At 55.4% G+C, this 22753-nt stretch overlaps 1 protein-coding gene across 1 annotated transcript; it reads right to left on the bottom strand.

The window, feature by feature from the left end:
* Window positions 1–2695: 2695 nt before the first annotated feature.
* Window positions 2696–8130, bottom strand: LOC101930815 (sialic acid-binding Ig-like lectin 16). The gene is made up of 8 exons (XM_065574648.1): window positions 7731–8130; window positions 7272–7592; window positions 5727–5795; window positions 5038–5301; window positions 4664–4729; window positions 4390–4534; window positions 3468–3769; window positions 2696–2903 (listed from the first exon to the last, which is right to left on the bottom strand). The coding sequence occupies exons 1-8, from the start codon at window positions 8101–8103 to the stop codon at window positions 2809–2811; spliced, it is 1635 nt and encodes a 544-aa protein (XP_065430720.1). The 5' UTR covers window positions 8104–8130; the 3' UTR covers window positions 2696–2808.
* Window positions 8131–22753: the final 14623 nt, after the last annotated feature.

The following is a 22753-nucleotide window of genomic DNA, read 5'->3' as shown; positions in this document are numbered from 1 at the left end:
CCGTCCTGATTTTTCACATTTACTGTCTGGTCACCCTAGCTCCTGCCAGGTGCTGCCCCTGAGCATGAAAGTCCTGTCCATCTGTGAAGCGAGTGGGTGAGGGCTCAGGCAGGGTAGAAGAGAGATGATCTATGGCTGAGGGGTGAGAGGCTCTTTCCCCCAGGGACAGTGGGTTTGGGAGGGGGCAGGCTTTGGGACCCAGCTGCAGAGGACTCTGGGATACTTCCCCACAATGCAGCGCTCCAGAATCTCCAAGGCCTAGTTGACTCTGCCCTGAGACCGGGGCGGAGCAGGGATTTGCACCCAGGTTTCCAGTCCTGGGCCGACCCCTTTCCCCTCTCCCCCTGATTGTGACCCCCCCCCCGCCTGCACTGGACAGGCCAGAGATGCCCAGCCTGGGCCCATGGCGCGAGGGGGCTATTTCCGCTGGACCTCAGAATATTCTGTGGCCGGGGCCTCCGGAGGCTCCGCCCCTTTGCGCTGCAGCTTGGAGAAGTCGATGGCAGCATAGTGCAGCTCGTCTGGCTCCCCGGGGCCTAGCGGGGCCTGTGCTGTGGCAGCCCCCTCCTGGGCGCCTTTGGTCCGGTGGGTGGCTGGAGTCTTGTGATGCTGAGTGAGAAGCAAGGCAGAGACACCAGGCAGAGACTTTCATCCACCCTGCTGAGCTGATTGCATGAGCTGCCCCAGGCCTCGTTTCCCCCACCCTCCGTGCAAATGCATTTCCTGCATCGGGCGTGTACTAGCAATAGGGTTACCATATTTCAGCAAGCAAAAAAGAGGACGGGAGGAGTCCCGCCCTAGCCCCGCCCCTCCCCCTCCCACTTCCCGCCCCCCCAGAACCTTCAACCCTCCCCCCGTTCCTTGTCCCCTGACTGCCCCCTCCTGGGACCCCTGCACCTAACTGCCCCCCAGGACTCCACTCCCTATCTAAGCCTCCCTGCCTCTTGTCCCCTGACTGCCCCAACCCTTATCCACACCCCCACCCCCAGACAGCCCCCCCCAGAACTCCCAACCCATCTAAACCCCTCTGCTCCCTGTCCCCTGACTGCTCCGATCCCTCTCCACACTCCTGCCGCCTGACAGCCCCCCCCAGAACTCCCAACCCATCTAAACCCCTCTGCTCCCTGTCCCCTGACTGCTCCGATCCCTCTCCCCACCCCTGCCCCCTGACAGCCCCCCCCCAGAACTCCCAGCCCCCCATCCCCCTGCTCCTTGTCCCCTGACTGCCCCCTCCTGGGACCCCTGTTCCTAACTGCCCTCCAGAACCCCACCCCCTACCTAAGACTCCCTGTTCCTTGTCCCCTAACTGCCCCCTCCTAAGACCCCCCAACTGCCCCCCCAGGACCCTACCCCCTACCTGTACCCTGACTGCCCAAAACTTTCTCCACTCCCCCCAAAAAGCCCCCCCCGTTTCTTGACTGCCCCCTCCAGAACCTCCCTGCCCCTTCTCCTGCCCCCTGGCCCCCTTACCCTGCTGCTCAGAACAGGGTGTTGAGCTCTGTGCCAGCCGGACACGTGGCTGCGCTCCCCAGCACAACAAAACCCGGTCCCTGGCCCGGACCGGGCTGCAGGGGAGAGCTGCCCTTGTATCAGCACAAAGTGCTCTCGCTCCCGTTTTGCTACGCTGCATGGCAGAAACCGCTCCCAGTTGCAAAAGGGGAGGGCTGCACTTTGTGCTGATACACTTGCTCAGAATGCAGGGCGGATCCGGCTCCTCTACAGCTGCTCCGGAGTCCAGCCCGGGACTTTCCTGCAGCCCTCCCAGCTGCTCGCTCTGCTCTGCCGGGGGAGGGGGGAAATCCCGGATATTTTGAGTGCTTTACAAATTCCCCCCGGAGGCTATTTCTAGCACAAAAAGGAGGACATGTCCGGGTAAATCCGGACGAATGGTAACCCTAACTAGCAAGAGAGGTGGGATTGGGTATTTCACATTCGCTACACGCATGAGCCAATCCCACGCCAGCACCAGCTCGGTTAATGCATTCACTGCCTCAGCTGTACAGGCCATGCATTAGCAAGATGCATGGGGGTGTGTGCATTTCATGCACCACGCATGCAGGATTTCATCTCATGCATCTCATCACAGAACAGGTTCAGCAAACGTATTGACTGGATTTCATGCTCCGAGGATGTGTGAACTGATCTCATGCGTCTTGGGGCAGCACCAGGTAAGTTAATGCATTCTCTGCATTGCCTGTACTGGCCATGCATTAGCAAGACACCTGGGGCTGTGTGCATTTTATGCACTGTGCATTCATGATTTGATCCCATGCATCTCGTGGTTGCATAGACTGTGCTGAGGCATTCTCTGAAGGGTGCAACAGACACAGAGCATGCTGCATGCACTGTCTGATGACAAGCACCTGATACCATAGCAGGCAGCTGCAGAAATACATTTCTTGCCCGGTTGGTGCATCCAGGAGATGCCCGGGAGTTACCAGCATTCCAGCCCCAATCTAGTCCTGTGCACTTTGTGAATTCACATGAATGCATTCGCTGCATGTCCTCCCCTCTAAGTGAGACCCGAGGGATGAGGTGCATTTTCTGCATGCAGGAGCCAATCCCACGCAGTTCCGGGAGCCCAGGCTGGTGGCAGGGGTGCATTTCTTGTACCAGGCATGCATGGGAGGGTTGGGTGCCCTACTCAAAGCCTGGCTTATATTCATGCATTCATTAAGGTGGTGTGAAGCGTGGGGAGGGAGGAGAAGAAATGGAGGGGGGCAGAGACAGAGTGGGAAGGGCATGTGGGCTTGGTCCCCCACTCCCCCCAGGTACATACCATGGGCATGGTGGGGATGTTACTGTAGATCAGGCTGGCATCGTCGGCCGTGTGCTCGGCCTGGATCCCTTTAGCTGTCTCCCCGTCCTCAGTGCTGGGGGGCGCCGGCTCCCGGCCCCGCAGCCTGTGGGAAGACGGATCAGGATGGTCTCATGAGACAGGGGCGGGGGGGCGGGGTGTAGAATAGCTATGTGGGGAGGGAGGAAGGTGTCAGCCCAGTATGAGAGGCTAGGTCACAGGGGACTGGGATAGGCCAGGGAGAGGGGTTGGGGGATCTCACTGCGGGAGGGGCTGGAATAGCGCAGGGGAGATGGCAGGGGATCTCAGTGAGATCTTAGCGGGGTGGGAGGCAGGTGCAGGTCAGGGCGGGAGGCGTCAGACTCACTTGATCACACAGAGCCCGAGAAGGAAGAAGCCGACAGCGACCCCCAGCCCACAGGCCACCCCGACGCCCAGCAGCTTGCCAGGCACCTCCGCACCCGAAAAAACACACAGCACAGAGCATGGCTGGGAGAGAACCCAGGAGTCCTGGCTCCCGGCCCCCTGCTCTTACCACTAGACCCCACTCCCCTCCCAGGTCTGTGGATAGTATCTAGGAGTCCTGTTTCCCAACTCCCCTGCTTCCAACACCCAGACCCCACTCTTCTTCCAGGGCTGGGGAGAGAACCCAAGAGTCCGAATGTCTGACCTCTCCGTGGGAGGCTGAAGTCAAAGTGCAGGGCGCTGTAGTTCCCGTGGGGGTTGGAGCCGAGGCAGAAGATCCGGGGTCCCCCGTCCCCACTCCCCGTCCAGCTCAGGGTGCTGATGGCCTCATCCCCCTGGGCCCATGCGCTGACCTGCAGGGCCCCCTGCGAGCTGTTCCCAGCCAGGGGCTCCCCGTCCACCTGCCACTGGAGCCGTGGTGGGGGGTGGGAGCGCAGGGAGCAGCTGCAGCTGACGCTGGGCCCCTGGCGCTGGCAGGACGAGTTCAGCCCAGTCCCCGGCCGGGGGCTGTCTGGGGAGAGCAGGAGACACAGCGAGAATAGTCAGAGAAAGAAAAACGCAGTGGCACGGAGTCCCATAGGTTAACCCCACTCACACCCAGTGGCAGGGAGTCCCACAGATTAACCTGCTAATATCCAGTGGCAGGGAGTCCTGTGGGTTCTTCTGCCCTGGGACATCCCTTCGGCCAGCCCCTGGGTGCTGATCTGGCCCCATCCTCGGCCAGCAGTGCTTCGCACCAACCCTCCAGCTTCTCTGCCCTCAGTCGGGGCGCTCATGGCCCTCGTAGACAGACCAGGAGTCGGTTCAAGCCTCAGCTGCCCCCCTTGGGGCTGCCCTTGAAGCAGCTAACTAACTATGGCATTGGGGGCGGGGGGGGGGGTTTGCACTGTCTCTGTTTAAAGGGGCCAGGCACCTGTGACACCTGCTAGGACTCAGTGGCGAGGAGTCCCACGGATTAACACTGCTACTCTCCAGTGTCAGTGTCTTGGGGTTAACCCCACTCACACTCGACGAGCAGCTGGAACGTCCCCTGGGCAGAGCTCTTCTGTCTCCGGGCCCAGCACCCGTACAGCCCCCCGTCCTCGGCCGTCATGTTGGGCAGCTCCAGCCGTAGCTGATTCTCCTACATGGGGCGGGTGTCCTCGATGGCTCGGCCCCCCCTCACCCAGCCCAGCGCAGCAGGGGGGTTGCTGGAGACTGAGCAGAGGAACCGCAGGGAGTCGCCCTCCCGGGCCGTAAGCTGTGACCCGTTCCCCACCACGGAGCCGGGATCTGGGAATATAAATAACACAGAACCACTCACACCCTGAGCCAGCCAGTCCCTGCCTGGGGACTGGTTCGGGGCCGGTGCCCCCTAGAGGGGAAAGGCCCTGTGCTCCACTCTCTGCCCCCTAGTGATACCTTGGAATAGCTGGGGGTCGCTCCTGTTAGCTCTGGAGACAGTGATTTGCAGAGTCATCTGTAGAGCTGAAATACCCACGGCAACATATTAGATTGGAGAGAGCCCCACACAGAACCCCTGCTCCTCAGCCCAGCACCCCCCACTGACCCCCTGCCCCTCCCCGCAGGCCAGCACACCCCACTGCCCCCCCTGCCCCCACTGCAGCCCAGCAGCCCCCGTGGATCCCCCATCTGCCCCCTGCAGCACAGCACCCTCTACTGACCCCCAGCCCACCCCCTGCAGCACAGCGCCCCCTCCTGACCACCTGCCCCCTGCAGCCCAATACCCTCCACTAAGGCCCCTCTGTGTGACACAGCGCCCCCTAGTGCCTTACACTGCACGTCCACACGCAGGACCCGGCTGGCCAACCCGTAGGAATTCTTCGCCCAGCACCGATACTCCCCAGCGTCTCCTCTGCTGAGATTCGGCAGCTCCAGGTGCCCGGCCCCTCCCTGGCCAGGGCTGAGGGACTCGTTCCCCTTGGCCCAACTCAGGTTGGACTCGGGTCTGCTCGAAGCCTCACAGCTCAGGCTCAGGGAGTCGCCCTCCTGGGTCTCCAGAGACATGACGTTGCCCTCAGCTCCCCACGCATCTGGCACTGGAAGAGACGAGCAGGTGGGTTTGATCCCCCCAGAGATCCCCCACTAAGGAGCTGAGACGCAGCCACCACTGGGGTGGGACCTGGGGGCTGTTTATACAGGGACGCCTCATCCAGCGCTGAGACATGGCCCCTCTGTGGTGGGCGCACAATCTCGGTGCCTTTCCATGGCAGCAGGTCTCCATTGCAGAGATCAGTCCCTGACCCATCTCATTCCCACTGCCCAGCACACCCTTAATTCTGTCTGGGGGTCTGGAGACTGAGGGAACCGGGCCCGCTCCCCCCACCACTCTCCCCACAGCCGTGCAGCTTCCTCGGACTCTCCCCTCTGGGCACGGACCAGCCTGGCCTGGCTGATCCTGGCGCCTGGCCCTGAGCGTGGGCAGAGCGTGACTAGGAGGCACTCGCTGATTCCCGGGGCTCACAGCGCGGCCTCTCACCAGGGCGTCCGTTCCTGGTCAGTTTCCCAGTGATGTTGGGGGGCCCGGGCGGGTCTGTAACACAAACCAGACATGGGGGATCAGGGGGCTGGAGAGCACCGGGTGGGGTGGGGGGTCACTAGTGATCACTGAGCCTAGACATGGCCCCTCGCTGTGAGCTCAGCTGGGGGACGGGAAAGTCCCTGAAGTGCACAAGACCCGTGGGCGGGGAAGGGAAGTGACAGACCCGATTGAACCCCACCCAAGAGGCGCCGAACAGAACCCAGGGGCCGGGTTAGGGCCACGCCAGGGAACCAGAACCATGGGGAATTGAAACCCAAGGGACCAAAACCAGTGGGTCAAAATTCAGCCTAATTGGCAGAGGCACTAACGAGAGGCCGAGCTGCTCCAGCCTGGGTACTGGAGCGAGCCTCACCATCTCGGTGCCACTGTCTGCCAGGCGCCTGGGCATTCAGCGTCCTGCTCCTCAAACGTGTCCTCCCAAGGGGGGGACAGAGCCAGGGGTCTAAATAACTCCACTCACACCCCCACCCCAGACTCAGCTACCACCAGGGACATCAGACACCCCCGTCACGGGTCCTTTGCTTTCCTCCCTCAGTTCATCTCTCCCCAGCCCTCTCCTTTCGCCCCTGGGCTTGACTGGCCAGGACTGGGTATTTTGCTGCTTGGCTACCTGGCTGCGCCCAGAGGGGTAGGGAAAAGCAAAACCCGGAACTCAGAGCCTGGGTCCGTTCGGTCGGGCTCGTGGAGTTTGGGCTCCGGGTCTTTGATTGCAGCGCGGACGTTTCCTCCGAGGTCTGTGTAGACGTTCGGGGTCGGACTGGGGCCTGGGCTCAGACACGGGTGGGAGACTGGGGGGCAGGTTCCTTCTAAATCTCCCTCCGGCTGAAGGGAACAAGGGCCGTCCTTACACTCATGCTGATTTGATCCTTCACCTCGCAAAGGCGGCCGCTGATTTCCCCTCTACCCTGGATCTGCAGCACGAGGGTCACAGGCCATTTAACGGGATTTGCCCGGGGCAGGGTGGGCCGAGGTCTCTGGGCACCAACCCCGGAATGTGTTTAGTGCTGGACAGTGACTGAGTCCCGTTAACACTCTGCCCCTTATAGAGCATCCACCGATCCCGGCAAAAAGGGGAGGGGGGAGGAGACGCGGTGGGACAGGCTGGTGGAATCTCAGGGGGAACTGGGGTGGTTGGTGCGAGGAGAAATCGCAACAAGGGGGGATTGGAATGGAGGGTGTGGATAACAGCACAGGAGGATTCTGGGGGCAGGGGAGGTTGGGGGTGGAGAGGGGAGCCATAGCCAAGGGGGGCAGGAAGGGGTGACGATCCCAAGGGAGAAGGGGCTGCAAGGTGTGGAGGGAAGGAGCCTGGAGTAGAATTGGCTGAGGGTGCATGGTGGAGGGTGGGGATCCCAGCACAGGGCAGGGTTGGGGAGGGGATGGAGGGCAGGGCTGGGATAGCCCAGGGGTGGGGAGGCCAGCATAGGGAGCTGGGGGCTGGCGTCGAGGGGCTAGTGGGTCACTCACAGCCGACATGGAGCCGGACGGTTCTGCTGGTGGAAGGTCCCCGTGGTGGGTGGTATGTGATCTTGCAAACAAGCTCTTTGCCATCGTCCCCCGGGGCAGGCGTGAAGCTGAGCTCAGAGCTGTGGGCCCAGGTGCCATTTGCCAGCTGGGCTGAGACATTCTGGGCTGTGTCGCTGAATGGCCCCGTCCAGGTGACTCGGGGAGGGGGCCCGGAGCACAGCCCGGGGGCCGTGCAGGTCACATTCACTGGCTCCCCAGCCAGCAGCGTCCCTGGCGGACCCCACACTGGCGAGATCTGGATCTCTGGCTCCTCCGTCAGCCCTGGACACGGGGAGAGGGGAGAGAATCAGTCGGGGACATGGGGCCTTTCCCCTCTAGGGGCTCAGCCCGGATCTGACCCCAGGACGGGGACTGGCTGGCTCAGGGGGACTGATGAGCGGTGACTGCGGCTGCTCTTACGTGTCACGGAGATCTCTAGCACAGGGTAAGTGTGATCGTTATTGGTGCGGTAACTGTATTTAAAGTCTCCTTTCTCGACTCTAAGGAAATATCTCCCCGCATCCGTTCGTCGGGCGTCGCTGATTTGCAGGGAGCAGTCGACGGGCGCCGGATCCCCCGTCAGCCGAAACCGGCCCTGGGTGTCTTGCGACACGTTCCGGCTTGGGTCATTGCTGGCCACGGGAGGATCATTGTGCACATTGACTGGATCCTTGTACCAGTATCTGTAGAGCTGGGCCGAGGGATTGTTGGTGTCGTACGAGGCTGGGTACGTGAAGTTGCAGGGGACGAGAACGCAGAGACCCTCCTGCACCGACACCGACTGCGGCACCATGAGGGAATAACCAGACTCCAGGGACAGGGACCCTGCAGGGGACAGCCAGGGATTGAAGTGAGACCCATAGAGAGCAGAGACCAACCTGAGCTTCCCCGACAGCTCTGCCGGTGCCCCTCACTCCCGACGTGCAGCCCCCTGCGAGCCCAGCCCTGGGTCTTTGACCAATTCTCACTCCATTTAGTTTCCATTCCTCCCTCCATCGAGGCCCCTGCCCGCTCCCTGTCACTCAGCGCCCCCTAGCACCACAATGGGGCATTGGGCTCCCCTCCCCCTCTGGCCAGTCTCCCTTCCAAGTCCTGGGACAGACCCGGCCCCGCTTAACACAGGTTCTGCCCTTCCCCCTGCACTGGGGCTGCAGGTGCCGCTTACTTACCCCTCCAGAGCAGGGCGAGGAGCAGGACCCTCAGCGTGGCAGGACCCCCTGCTCTCCAGAGGGGGCCCTGAGGCGGGAGCTCCCTTTCCCCGGCGTCGTGCTGTGGCGGCAGGACTCTGCCCATGGCTGGGGCATCCGGCTGGGACAGACCTAGAGACAGAAGGGGGGTGAGAAGTGTGAGAGCAGAGGCTGTTTGGGGGGGGACAGATCTGTCTGGGGGACGGCTGGGACAGACCTAGAGACAGATGGGGAGTGAGAAGTGTGAGAACAGAGGCTGTTTGGGGGGGACAGATCTGCCTGGGGGACCATCAGTACTGCTGCGCTCTGCAGGGGGCTGATCTGGGGCTGCTGGCACTGTAGTGACCCCCCCGCCCAAATCCCCAGATGGTCCTGAGAGATTGTGGGCTAAAAAAAATCCTTAAATTGGTGAAAAAAAACTGAGATTTTCTCTAAGAATCATGAGAGCGGCCAGAAAATCCTGATCTGGTGACAGAAGATGGTGGGAAGGCAGCGCTGGTCAGTGCCTGCTTTGCTTCAGTCTTCCCACAAAAAAACAACATGTGAGCAGGCGACCAGCTCTGGAGAGATTAATAAGTCTGGAACTGATCAGCTTGGAAAGGAGACGACTAAGGAGGGATATCTTTGAGGTCTAGAAAATCATGACCAGTGTGGAGAAAGTAAATAAGGTAGTATTATTTATTCCTCCTCATAACACAAGAACTAGGAGTCCCCAAATAAATGAATAGGCAGCAGGTTGAAAACAAACAAAAGGAAGTATTTCTTCACACAACGCACAGTCAACCTGTGGAACTCCTTGCCTGAGGAGGTTGTGAAGGCCAAAATTATAATGTGGTTCAAAAAAGAACTGGATAAATTCATAGACAATATGTTGTTACCTAGCAGCTCTGTGTTCTTGGGGAACCAGGGTGCAGTACCCAGCCCGTCTGACTCACGAAAGACCTTTCCCCCCCGCCTCTGCTTGAACCAAATGTGCATCAGAACAAAGACTTACAGAAAGCAATGAAAAAGCAGTGGGAGACACACCTAAATTCCTCTGGACAAGGGTGAGAGAATTAAGGAACCTCTCCTAGCGTCAATTGCATTGAAGATGGGACAAGGAGGCATCTCCATTAGCATACAGAATGGAGAACAGAGAACCGCACTGAACTCTGGGACCAGAAAAGCAGGGAAGCACTGCATCATGGGGGATCTCTGCTCCAGATGTTAATGAACCCAAGCCTGCCCACACCCAGCTCAGCAGTTATCAGACCAATTCTAGTAATGAATCCTTGATTGGTATCCAAAATAGTGAAGCTCCCTAATTGCATTGTGAGCTCCCTCCAAGGAACACTGTCCATAGCCAGGAATCATCAGCTCCCATTTTCTAGCCTGAACAAAACAATGTTGGTATTCTCCCTTGCTTACACATAAACAAATTTAGTCTTCTCCCTTGAACCATTGTTGTTTCCCAACAAAAAACCTCTACCCATGCTTAAGTTCCACTGGGATTTCATCTTCTCCTGACTGACCGTGCTGGGGGCTCTGCCTGTCTCCAGCACTCCAGAACCTCAGCTACCACCATCACCTGGGACCCCCGACCAGTTCAAGCCTCATGGAGCGGTGAGAACCCATCTCTCTCTCTCTCTAGGTGTAGCCTTCTGACCCTGACTTGTGTGATCAGTTAGAGTTTTGTAAACCTGACTTTTTCACCAAGTTTAAGTTAGATTTAATATTATAACTGTTTTGTTTGGTTGGCTCCCCTATGGTTATTACCTGTCAATAGATAACTTTCATGATTAAGGTGGTTGCCTCTCTCTCTCTCTCTCTCTCTCTCTCTCCCTGCCCCGTGGATGTTTTTTGGTTTCCTCATTCGCTCCAGCAGCTCCCTGTGGCCCCGCCCCACCCCCCTGCTCTAGCTCACCTCCGCCTCCACCTCCTCCGTAAGCGCGCTGCCATGTCCTGCTTCTCCCCCCTCCATCCCAGCACTTGTGCCATGAAACAGCTGATTTGTGGGGCAGGGAGGGAGCAGGGGGAATGCGGTGCCCTGGGGGAAGAGGCAGGGCCGGGGTGGGACTTTGGGGATGGGGTTGGAATGGGGGCGGGGCCAGGGGTGGGGATGGGGTGGAGTCAGGCTGGGGAAACAGGCGGGGGACGCAGGCACCCACCAGCGCCGAGAAAGTTGGCACCTATGCCTAAGCTAAAAGATCCCCGCAGCACCCAAAATCCAGTGGGGTTTGTTCATTAAGTGGGTTACTGCCAGTACAATTGTAACGTGAAAGAGGGGATAGAGACGTGCTGAGTCCAGAGGCATATGAGGGTGGGAGATTGAAACTGCTGCTCAACACAGCCTGCTCAGGCGTGCTCTATTCCAGTGCGGTGCCCATGGCCTATGAGAGTGACAGCTTGGAGATGCTGCTCAACCCAGCCTACTGAGTCCAGGGACATATAAGGAGTCAACTTGGGAGTCCTGATTAACCCGGTCCTCTCAGACACGCGCTGTTAAATGTGTGTGTGTGTTTTCATCTGATTCTGGGGCTGGAAGAATCCAGCCCTGGGGAACCTAGGTCCTGCAGGATTGCTCCATTGGCAGGGTGTGACCAAGTGGGAATGTTCTTAATGTTTTCTCTGAATACTGTGTGAGTGCCTCAGTTTCCTCTATGCATTTCTTAGGTATGTAGGTGGGGGGATCCGGGTGTAATTGTTGCAGAGCCCAAGAAGGCCCTGTGATACTGTCTGCACAGAGAATGGCCGGCACTGTGTCTCCTGGCAACTGACGGCCTGGGCCCCTCCCGTGCAAGGTGCCAGCTGAAGATGTTGGAGAACAAAGAGATCAGGTGACCTCCTGGCCCAGGAAAGAGACAAAGGCCAGAGGGGAGGGGCGGGAGAGTCTCAGTTTGGAGCTGGCTGGGAAAATGGAGGGGAGCCCAGATGGGTGGCTAGCCTCGATGGGGCCCCCCAAGATGGACCGGACTGAGGGAGTCCTTTTGTCTGTGCCTGCAAGACCTGTATTGGACTGTGTTCCTGTCGTCTAAATAAACCTTCTGTGTTACTGGCTGGCTGAGAGTCATGGTGAATCGCAGGAAGCCTTGTCTCCCTCTCACTCCTTGACAGAGGGAACTTGCAGAAGGGGGAAGTAGATTTCCGTATGAGAACACAAGTGACACAAGCAGTACATTCATAGAAGTACAGAACCCCCGCCTCCCGCCCCAGAAGAGTAACCCTAATAAATGAGCATGCCCAAAGTAACAGGCAAAGCTGGTAACAAAGTCCATCAATGGCTATTAGCCATGATGGACAGGGATGGTGTCCTTAGTATCTGTTTGCCAGCAGCTGGGAATGGGAGACAGGGGATGGATCACTTGACGAATGCTGCTCTGTTCATTCCCTCTGGGGCACCTGGCATTGGCCACTGACGGAAGACAGGATACTGGGCTGGATGGACCTTTGGTCTAACCCAGTATGGCCGTTCTTATGGAGAAATGTGGGCTACCGTTAAGTGGATACATAACTGGTTAAACAACCGCAAACAATGAGTAACTGTTAATGGACGATGTGGGGTTGGAGGGAGGTCTCAACTGAAGTCCCACAAGGATCTGTGCTGGGTTCCGTGTTGTTTAACATCTTTATCAATGACCTGGATGTAGGACTAGGGAGCAGACTCATCAAATCTGCAGGTGACACAAAGCTTTGGGGGTTGCCAACACTTTGGAAGATGGAGCTAAAATTCAGAGTGATCTCAATAAATTGGAGAACTGGGCTGTAGACGACACACTGAAATTCATGAAGGACAAATGGAAGGTGCTCCACTTAGGGAAGAAAAACCAAATGCACAAATACAGGATGGGGAAGAACTATCTTGGCAGCAGCACTGCTGAGAAGGAGCTGGGAGTTGGGGTGGATCACAACCTCGACAGGAGTCAGCAATGCGATGCTGTTGCAAAAAAAATCAAAGGCAATTTCAGGTTGCATTACCAGAGGCAGAGTATGCAAGTCAGGAGAGGTGACACTACCGCTCTACTCGGGGCTGGCTAGGCCTCAGCTGGAGGACTATGTCCAGTTTCAGTCACCAATGTATAGAAAGGATGCAGAGAAAGTGGAAAGGATGCAGGGTTCAAGGATAAAGGGATAGCTTAGTGGTTTGAGAATTAGCCTGGTAAACTCAGGGTTGTGAGTTCAATCCTTGAAGGTGTCATTTAGAGATCTGGGGCAAAAATCTGTCAGGGGCTTGGTCCTGCTTTGAGCAACGGGTGGGACTAAATGTCCTCCTGAGGTCCCTGATATTCTATGAAGTTATGTTGGTATAAAGATGATCAAAGGGATGGAATGCAAGCCCTAGGGGCCCAGCCTGAAGGAACTGGATATGGTTAGTTGGGAAAAGGGATTGGGGGAGGGGGACATGATTGTGACTGTCAAATCCTTGAAATTCTGCCATAGAGAAGCTGGAGAAAAGTTGTTCTCTCTCGCCCAAGAGGGTAGGTCAAGGGGCAGTGGGTTCAAACTGCAGCAGAGTCAATTGAGATTAAATCTCAGGAAAAACTCCCCACCTGTGAGAGCAGTGGGACAATGCACCAGATACCCAGGGAGGTGGTGGAAGCTCCTTCACTGGGGGGTTTCGAGAGGAGGTTGGACAGCATCTGTCTCAGGTGCTTTAGACCCAACAAATCCTGCATCTTGGCAGGGGTTGGACAAAGTAACCCCTGTGGTCCCTTCTTCCCCTTTAGGTCTGTGATTCTAGGATTCACTGAAAAATACCGAGAATTAATGTGAATGTCATGACAACCCCAACCCCTCCCTGAAATTCGCTAATACATCCCAAGGCTTGCTTTAAAAATCCTGACATTGGCTTTTAAAATCCATAGATTTGTGTTTTGTCTCCGCACACGCTGTTGTTTGTGACCTGTTGCCTTATCCCTCCTCCTGCCCCCACCCCATGGGTGCTGGTGTCGCCCCTGCATGTTGAGTGGCTTCGTTCTGTGGGGACCCAGTGGAGCTGGATGGCTTGGAGGTGGGTAAAGTGTCCCCGGAGGGTGGGGGCAGAGTGCAGAGAGCTGACGGCTCCCCCCTCTGCAGCCAGGGCGGGGCGCTAATGCTGTCATCCCTGCCCCACAGCTGTTTCCCCCGCCCCCACTGCACCATGCTCCTCCTGCAGCTGGGACTCTCCTCCCCCTATGAAAATAGTACTGGTCACTCCCCCTCCCCACTCTTCTGAGAATGGAAGGGGCCACTCCCTCCTCCCCACTACTCACATGTTGTCATAAATATAAAGGGAAGGGTAACAACCTTTATGTATGCAGTAACATAAATCCCTCCTGGCCAGAGGTACAGAATCACTTTACTTGTAAGGGGTTAAGAAGCTCAAATAACCTGGTTGGCACCTGAACAAAAGGACCAATAAGGAAAGAAGATACTTTCAGATCTGGAGGGGCAGGGAGAGGTTCTGTTTGTGCTCTCTTTGTTTGTTCCCTCTCTGGATGGAGAGAGAGACCAGGCAGGTAAAACATCTCCTGAAAACATACCTCAAATGATACATCTAAAATTTCAGAAATTGTAAGTAAGGGCAAGGAAATGCGTTGGATTATCTTTTGTTTTAGCTTGTACATTTTTCTATGCTAAGAGGGAGTTTTATTCCTGTTTTTGTATCTTTGAAGATGAGCGTGGAGGGGAATCCTCTGTGTTTAAATCTTTTTATCACCCTGTAAAGTTACCTTCCATCCTTATTTTGCAGGTTTGATTCTTTTACTTTTTCTTTAAATAAAGTTCTTCCTTTAAGAACGTGTTTGATTTTCAATGTCCTAGGGACAAAGAGTCTGGTCGGTACTCGCATTATTCTCAAGCCTCCCAAGAAAGGGGGTGAAGGGTCTTGGGGGAATATTTGGAGAACAAGGGACTCCAAGTGGTCCTTTTCGTATATTTTTATCTAAATCACTTGGTGGTGGGAGCAATACTGTCCAAGGTCAAGGAAGGATTTGTGCCTTGGGGAAGTTTTTAACCTAAGCTGGTAAAAATAAGCTTAGAGGGTCTTTCATGCGGATCCTCAGATCTGTACCCCAGAGTTCAGAGTGGGGAGGGAACCCTGACATGTGTGAAAATGGTATTGGACACTCACACTGTCATAAACAGATAGGTAAGGGTTAATATCTCTTTTACCTGTAAAGAGTTAAGAAGTTCACCTAGCCTAGCTGACACCTGACCAGAGGAACCGATGGGGGGATAAGATGTTTCAAAAGGAAGGAGGGAAGTTTAAGATTTGACCGGAGTGAGAAAGCTCCAGAATTCAGCCTCTTATCAAGTAGTGAGTATTAGTGAAGGAAATAAATAGGTTTATGTTTATTTTCTTTGTAACTTGTCTTGGGCATTAGGGAATAATCAAATTGGGTTTTTGTGTAACTAAGTTTTTGCCCACAAGAACATCCTATGTGTTTTGAGTCTATTGTCTGTGAGATCAGCTTGCATGCTATCTCCCAAAGGGTTTCTTTTACCTTTCTTTTCTTTAATTAAAAGCCTTCTTTTTAAGAACTTGATTGATTTCTCCTTCTGTTAAGATCCAAGGGTTTGGATTGGTGTTCACCAGAAAATTGGTGAAGAAGTCTCTCAAGGCTATCCAGGGAGGGAAAGGCTTTTTGGGGGGAAGACAGAATTTCCCAAAGAACTCATAAATCATTTGGGTAGTGGCAGTAAAAGCAAATCTAAGCTGGTAGTTAAACTTAGAGGTTTTCATGCAGGTCCCCATATCTGTACTCTAAAGTTCAGAGTGGAGGTGAAACCTATGACACAAACCTTCCCCCTTTCTCACCTGTTAATATGGTTTGGGCCACTCCTCTTACCCCTTCCTCACCTATGAGAATGGTATGGGACTCTCAATTCTATCCCCTCCTCCCCTATGAAAATATTGTGGTCTACTTACTCCTCACACCTCCTTTCCATTTAAAATGGTATGAGCCACTCACCTATTCCCCATTCCCTTTCTGGGCAAATGGTACGAGGCAATGGTTCCTCGCACCCACATGAAAATGGTACCGGCTGCTCCCCCTTTTCCCTCCCCTACCTAAAAACCCCTCTCAGTTTCTGAGGGGGGAGCTGTCTCCCTCCTGCAGCATCCCTGATTGGCTGACCTTTTCCAGGAGGCGGGATAAGTGGGCAGGGCAGGAGGGGCATGGACCAGCCTTGAGAGATCCAACCTCCATCCCCATCCCTGGGGGGCTGCCCTGTCCCTTTGCAGTGTCTGGGAGCCCCAGGGGGTCTGTGCCTCACACAGATCCATAGGGGACAATGGGGTGAGCACAGCTGGAGGTTGAGAGAGAAGTTTGCGTGTATGTGCTCCCCCTGGGGTATCTATAACTGCCCCCTGAAATGCCTGCCCTCCCAGCAGTTCCATTTCCCACCATCCCACTGGTGCCTTCAAGTGTTCTAGGGAAGGAGGCTGAGAGATGAGAGCTGGGGAACCCCCTGCTGTACGTGCACCCCTAAGCCAACGCCTCCAGTGTGGTCCCCATGGTGGGGGAGCCCTGGGGTGGGACCCTGCTTGGGCTGGAGGGGCACCAGCAGAGCTGTGAGGTAGGGAAGCTCAGGGTTGGGATAGCAAGGGGCTGTGGGTCAGTATTGAGGGACACCCCAGTCTCCACAGACCATCCAGCTCCTGCCACGCTTAGTTCCACTCACCCCTGCAGACGGGGGCTCAGCTCCTGGTTCTCCAACCCTTCAGCTCAGGTTCCCCAGGGTTTGTGACTCGGAGCCTGGGAAAGCGGCATGCACAGCATGTGAAAGCAGAAGTGGGTGCAGACAGGACGAAGGTGGGGGGAGCTGCTCTCTCAGAAACCCCAGCACCAGCATCCTGCTGACTTCCCCTCTTTCTGGCCCTGCCTGTGGCTTCCCTGCAACAGGGGCAGGCTGCATATTGCTTGTGGGGCTGGAAATAGAACCCAGGAAGCTGGGCTCTGAGCCCCTCTACACCTCACTCTCCTCCCAGAGCTGGGATAGAGCCCCGGAGTCGTGACTCCCTGCCTCCAACCCCCACTCTAACCCACTAGACCCTGCTCCCCTCCCAAAGCCAGGGACAGAACCCAGTAGTGCTGACTGTGAGAACCTCTTTATCTCTGTGAGAAACTGGGAATCTTCTTAATGTGGTCTTTAAATGCTAAGTGGGGAGTGTTGGCTTGGAAAGGTTGCAGGGGAGTTTGGCTGGGACTGTCTGCATTGGGGGTGGGAGACTTTCCTTAAGGAAGGATACCTGAGCACGTAACATAAATAATCTCCCTCTCCTCCCAGAGCCGTGGATGGAACCCAGGAGTCCTGGCTCCCATCCTCCCCCGGCTCTGACCACTAGACTCCACTCTCCTCCCAGAGCCAGGGATAGAACCCAGTAGTCCTGGCTCCCTGCCCCCCGTCCCACCTCTATTACTGCTTTTTCCAATCACACAATAATATTTGAACTCTAGCAGCTCACACCTCTTATCATATTGTACATGCTGCAGACGCTAATCACTGACCCTGAGCTGAGATGCAGCCACCTCCAGGCGGGGCAGCTGGGGAACAGCCACACAGCAACACTGCCCAGGGGTTGTTCACCCAGAGCTGAGATGCGTCTGCCTCAGGGGTGGGGTGGCTGGGAGCAGTGCACTGGAACAACAGTAGATGTCCTGTAAGGATGGCTAGCGAATCCTGACTCCAATGGGAAGAGCCGGGTGTGTGTGGAGGCCTAACTGACAGGGAGCGGGTGCGAGTGTCAGGGTGAGGGCTGGGGCGAGACGTGAGATTTCGAGACCGGAAGGGGAAGTCAGTGCGTGAATCTGGCCCTAGATTGTCTTGCACAACCTGGCTCCAGTGGCTGGAGATGTCAGTGCCATCGACGCAAGAGGGAGATTGTCACAGATACAGGCAGTTCCCACAGACAGCCGGCTTCTCGCCCCACCGCGGGCAGGGAAGGGGGAACTGGCTATTGGTGGGGGGAATGGGGCATGGGGCCTTTCCTGTCTAGGGGGCACCGGCTATGATCTGCCCCAGGGTGGGGCACTGGCTGTCTCTGGGGGGTGGGAGTGGAACCCAGGGTCCTTCCCCTCTAGGGTCTCTCAGCAGGGGAGACGCCAGCAGATCGGAGCCGGTCCATTGAGCGCAGATGTTTGTTTTCTGTCTCTCGGTTTTTCAAACGCCTCCCAGGTCCTGGGTCACTGAGTCTGGGGATTCCCTTGTGATGGGACCAGGGTTATCGGCTGGATAAGGAGAGGAGGCTTTCATGGAGGCTGTTTACATAGGGACCTGTTACCAGTGCTGAGATGTGGCTGCTTCTGGGGTGAGGTGCGGGAGATTTTTATACAACGACTCCTTGCCCAGTGTTGAGATACACAAGGGCTTGGGAAAAACCTAGAGCTAAAAGAAACACAGCGCCCCCTAGGGGCATTGGGACCAGCCCTGTGGGCCGGGCCCTCCCACGTTTCACAGCCCATCCAGATCCTGGCCCGCTTTGCCCCAGGCTAGTGGCACATCAGCTCTGCCCCCCTGCGTGTGGGCCCCGGCGGCTGTGCTGGGAAGCTGGTTGATGAGCGGATCTTGCACAACAGGAAGTTTCCGGTCGGTGAGTTTCTGGTTTCAGACTCTTTCTAATTAGCTGTCTGGGAGGTTTCCCTCAGTTGCTGTTAAACAGATGCCCCACATGGAGGTGGCTGCATCTCAGTGCCAGCAGGGCAAGGGTTCCTTATGTAAACAGCAGGGCAAGGGTTCCTTATGTAAACAGCCTCTCCCGTGGGGCTTGTCCCCAAGAAAGACAGGCTGATCTGATTCTGTGTGGACTGTGGGAAGCTCAAGGCCATCGGCGTGTCCGATGCCTACCCCATGCCTAGGCCTGACGAGACCCTAAAGAATTTCGGGGGCGCCCGGTACCTCATTACTATGGATCTCACCAAGGGCGACTGACAGGTGCCTTTGGACCCAGATGCCAGGTTGAAATCTGCCTTCATCACCCCATGGGGCTCTGTGAGTTCCTGGTCCTGCCTTTCGGCCTCAAGGGGGCACCTGCCACCTTCCAGCGCCTGGTGGGTCAGTTACTGTGGGGGGTGGATGACTTTGCCCAGGTGGGCATTGATGGTATCTGTGTTGTTAGCCAGACCTGGGGCGGGAGGAATCTGTGTCCCAGGTGAAGAGGGGTCTGGGCTGTCTCCGGGAGGCAGGACTCACTATCAAAGCTGGAGAGGGAAAGGTGAGGATGGCGGAGGTGTCGTACCAGGGCCATAAGGTGGGAAGCGGCTGCCTAAAGCCCAAGCCGGCCATGGTGCAGGCAATCAGAGATTGGCCCATTCCTCAAACCAAGACACAGGCCCAGGCTGTTATGGGGGCAGCAGGGCCGTGCCGGTGGTTTGTGTCCCGCTTTAGCTCCCTAGCAGATCCCATCATGGAGCTGTGTACGAAGGGCGAGCCGGACACAGTGATCTGGACAGAGCAGCGCGGGGTCGGGGAGAGCTCTCTGTGCGCAGAAGGAGTCTCTACTCCAGGCCCCGGTGCTGGGAAAGACAGACTTTCATAGATTCATAGATTAATAGATTCTAGGACTGGAAGGGACCTCGAGAGGTCATCGAGTCCAGTCCCCTGCCCGCATGGCAGGACCAAATACTGTCTAGACCATCCCTGATAGACATTTATCTAACCTACTCTTAAATATCTCCAGAGACGGAGATTCCACAACCTCCCTAGGCAATTTGTTCCAGTGTTTAACCACCCTGACAGTTAGGAACTTTTTCCTAATGTCCAACTTAGACCTCCCTTGCTGCAGTTTAAACTCATTGTTTCTGGTTCTATCCTTAGAGGCTAAGGTGAACAAGTTCTCTCCCTCCTCCTTATGACACCCTTTTAGATACCTGAAAACTGCTATCATGTCCCCTCTCTGTCTTCTCTTTTTCAAACTAAACAAACCCAATTCTTTCAGCCTTCCTTCATAGGTCATGTTCTCAAGACCTTTAATCATTCTTGTTGCTCTTCTTTGGACCCTTTCCAATTTCTCCACATCTTTTTTAAAATGCGGCGCCCAGAACTGGACACAATACTCCAGCTGAGGCCTAAACAGAGCAGAGTAGAGCGGAAGAATGACTTCTCGTGTCTTGCTCACAACACACCTGTTAATACATCCCAGAATCATGTTTGCTTTTTTTGCAACAGCATCACACTGTTGACTCATATTTAGCTTGTGGTCCACTATAACCCCTAGATCCCTTTCTGCCGTACTCCTTCCTAGACAGTCTTTTCCCATTCTGTATGTGTGAAATTGATTTTTCCTTCCTAAGTGGAGCACTTTGCATTTGTCTTTGTTAAACTTCATCCTGTTTAACTCAGACCATTTCTCCAATTTGTCCAGATCATTTTGAATTATGACCCTGTCCTCCAAAGTAGTTGCAATCCCTCCCAGTTTGGTATCATCCGCAAACTTAATAAGTGTACTTTCTATGCCTATATCTAAGTCGTTGATGAAGATATTGAACAGAGCCGGTCCCAAAACAGACCCCTGCGGTACCCCACTCGTTACGCCTTTCCAGCAGGATTGGGAACCATTAATAACAACTCTCTGAGTACGGTTATCCAGCCAGTTATGCACCCACCTTATAGTAGCCCCATCTAAATTGTATTTGCCTAGTTTATCGATAAGAATATCATGCGAGACCGTATCAAATGCCTTACTAAAGTCTAGGTATACCACATCCACCGCTTCACCCTTATCCACAAGGCTCGTTATCCTATCAAAGAAAGCTATCAGATTGGTTTGACATGATTTGTTCTTCACAAATCCATGCTGGCTGTTCCCTATCACCTTACCACCTTCCAAGTGTTTGCAGATGATTTCCTTAATTACTTGCTCCATTATCTTGGAGAAAACCTTTCTGGTGTTCACAGACACCTCAGACACGGGGCCGGGCACGTGGCTGATATAGGCCGATGCAAAGGGGCAGAGACAGCCCGTCATGTACCTGAGCAGGAAGCTGCTCCCAGAGAGCAGAGCTATGTGGCGATATCGAGGCAATGCCTGGCCGTGGGGTGGGCCATTAAAAAGCTGCAGCCATAACTATTTGGGTGGCACTTTGCTATGTACACTGACCGCTCACCCCGACAGCCTGCACCAAATGAAAGGGGCGAATGCCAAGCTCCTGTGATGGAGTCTGAGCCTCCAGGATTACGAGATGGAGGTGGGCCATGGGAATGGGAGTATGAATGATATAGCCGAGGCTTTGTCCCAGAGAGGGGAACCTGAACCTCCCTGGGTCACTGGCTGAAGTGACCCCACTCAGTTCAAATTCGAAGTGGGGAGAAATGTGAAGAAGTGGGGCATTTTGTTAGTGTTTTGTATGAATACTGTAGGTGCCTCAGTTTCCCTGTGTGCTGCGTGTGTAACGAGATGGTGGGAGAGGGGGGTTGTGGTTGCAGAGGGCCAGAGGTGACCTCGCCTGGCAGCCTGGACCCCAGACACCGGCCTGGACACTGTGGAACTTAGCAACCCGTGAGCTGGAGGCACAGCCCATCTTGGGAGCCTGCCGGTTCTGGCCCATGGGAGGACAAAGAGTGGAGGAGAGAGGGCCCCAGAAGACAACCGGTTCTGGCCAGTCGGGGAAGAAAGGACGGAAGAGAGGGGGGGCCCAGGTGACCTGTTTGCTCAGGAACAAAGACAAAGGACAGAGGAGGGGCTGGTGGGAGAGGGGATATAGGGGGCTTGGCTGGAAGGAGGTCGCTTGTGGACTGGGGACAAAGAGGGGCCTGAGCTACCTGGATGGGGTCAGACCCAGCTGGACAGTGCTGAGGGTTGCTAGGCCCGAGGGCCCTGAGAACTGCCTGTGCTGGGTTCAGACGTTCAATAAACCTCCTGTGTTACGCTGGCTGAGAGTCACAGCTGGGTAGAGATCTGGGGGCATTGGTCCCTCTGGGGGAGTAGGCCTCGGAGGTGCAGAGCGAGGGGCTGATGGTGAGAGACAGGCAGGCTGAAGGTTCAGGAGCTGTGGTTCCAGGAGGCGCTGGAGCCCAGGTCTTAACCCCCCAGAGTGTGTGTGACCCCGAGAAGAGCTGGCACACTGAAGGGGGGTCCTCCCACGGACCATACGGAGCTGAGAGAGCAAGGGGCCTGTGACACAGTCCAAATTTGGTGTAATAATTTTACTATAACAAACAAAACATAATTTGCATCATTATATAAAATATATCCTAAAATAAAAGTCAACATATGTATATATCCAGTATATGTGTGTGTGCACTGTCTGTATGTACTCCCTCTCTCTCTCCATATATATGTGTGTGTGTTTATACACACACACACACATATATATATAATCTTAACATAAAACTGAGCATAATTAGATATATAGTCTACATATTCTTCTCTGTGTGTGTATGTATATATGTGAGTCAGAAGATATATAATAACATAATATTAGATACACCCACAGACATACACACATATATATATGTATATATGTAGAGAGAGAGAGGTATATATCTACATAAAAATATTGAACACAATCAATCCAGCATTTCTCCAAAGACTTAACACTTGCTCACACACAAGGATTATGTCTGGCTTTGTGTAACTGCGCCATCTGTTGGCTCCGTCCAGAACAGCCTGTTCCTCCCATCCCATCTCTCCTATGCAGGATTCTTTGCCCAGAGCCCAGACCTGGGCCTGAGGGTCCCAGAATCGGTGCAAGCCTGGGTGGGTCTCTGCTTCATCATCCCCTGGACATTCAGTCCACTGATGGGGCCCGGATCGGATGCGGGGATCTGTGGGTCTTGGTTCATGGAGGAAGCGGACATCTTCTGGGGGAAACCCGTCGCTGCCAACATCCTCAGAGAGGTGTTGGGGGAGGCACACGGCCACTTCTGGATGCTGGGGTACCTGGAGAATGGGTGCTGCTACTTGGGCATCGAGAAAATGAGATACGGGAACAGGAGCTGCTATTATCTGCACATCACCAAGGTAGCCCACTGGTATCCCACCCCTGCCACCTGAGCCCAGGGCCGGCTCTAAATTTTTGCCGCCCCAAGCAAAAAATAAAGAACGCCACCCACCCAGCGCCGCGCCGCCATAACACACATCCTCAGCGCTGCCCCACCCTGCTGAAACCCCCCCCCAGCACCGTGCAGCCAACCCCCCCCCCGAGGAGCGTCCCATCGCCGAACACCCCCGGCGAGCGCCATGCCATCGAACACTCCCTGCCGAGTGCTGCGCCGCGCCACGCTGCTGAAACCCCCTGCCGAACCTCCCTGTCGCCAAACACCCCCCCATGGAGCGCTGCACCGCTCTGCCATACCCCC

Source organism: Chrysemys picta, chromosome 20 (genome assembly GCF_011386835.1).
Source record: "Chrysemys picta bellii isolate R12L10 chromosome 20, ASM1138683v2, whole genome shotgun sequence".
Lineage (NCBI taxonomy): Eukaryota > Metazoa > Chordata > Testudines > Emydidae > Chrysemys > Chrysemys picta.
The sequence above is the reverse complement of the archived record's forward strand: the minus strand, read 5'-3'. Positions and strand labels throughout refer to the sequence as shown.

Excerpts from the sequence above, each read along its gene's own strand:
- LOC101930815 (XM_065574648.1), bottom strand. The coding sequence starts at position 8,103 with ATGGTGCCGCAGTCGGTGTCGGTGCAGGAGGGTCTCTGCGTTCTCGTC. Across the intron at positions 4,535-4,663 it reads CGACCCCCAGCTATTCCAAG|ATCCCGGCTCCGTGGTGGGG; the intron begins GTATCACTAGGG and ends TTATATTCCCAG. Across the intron at positions 3,770-4,389 it reads ATCGAGGACACCCGCCCCAT|CCCCCGGCCGGGGACTGGGC; the intron begins GTAGGAGAATCA and ends CTCCCCAGACAG.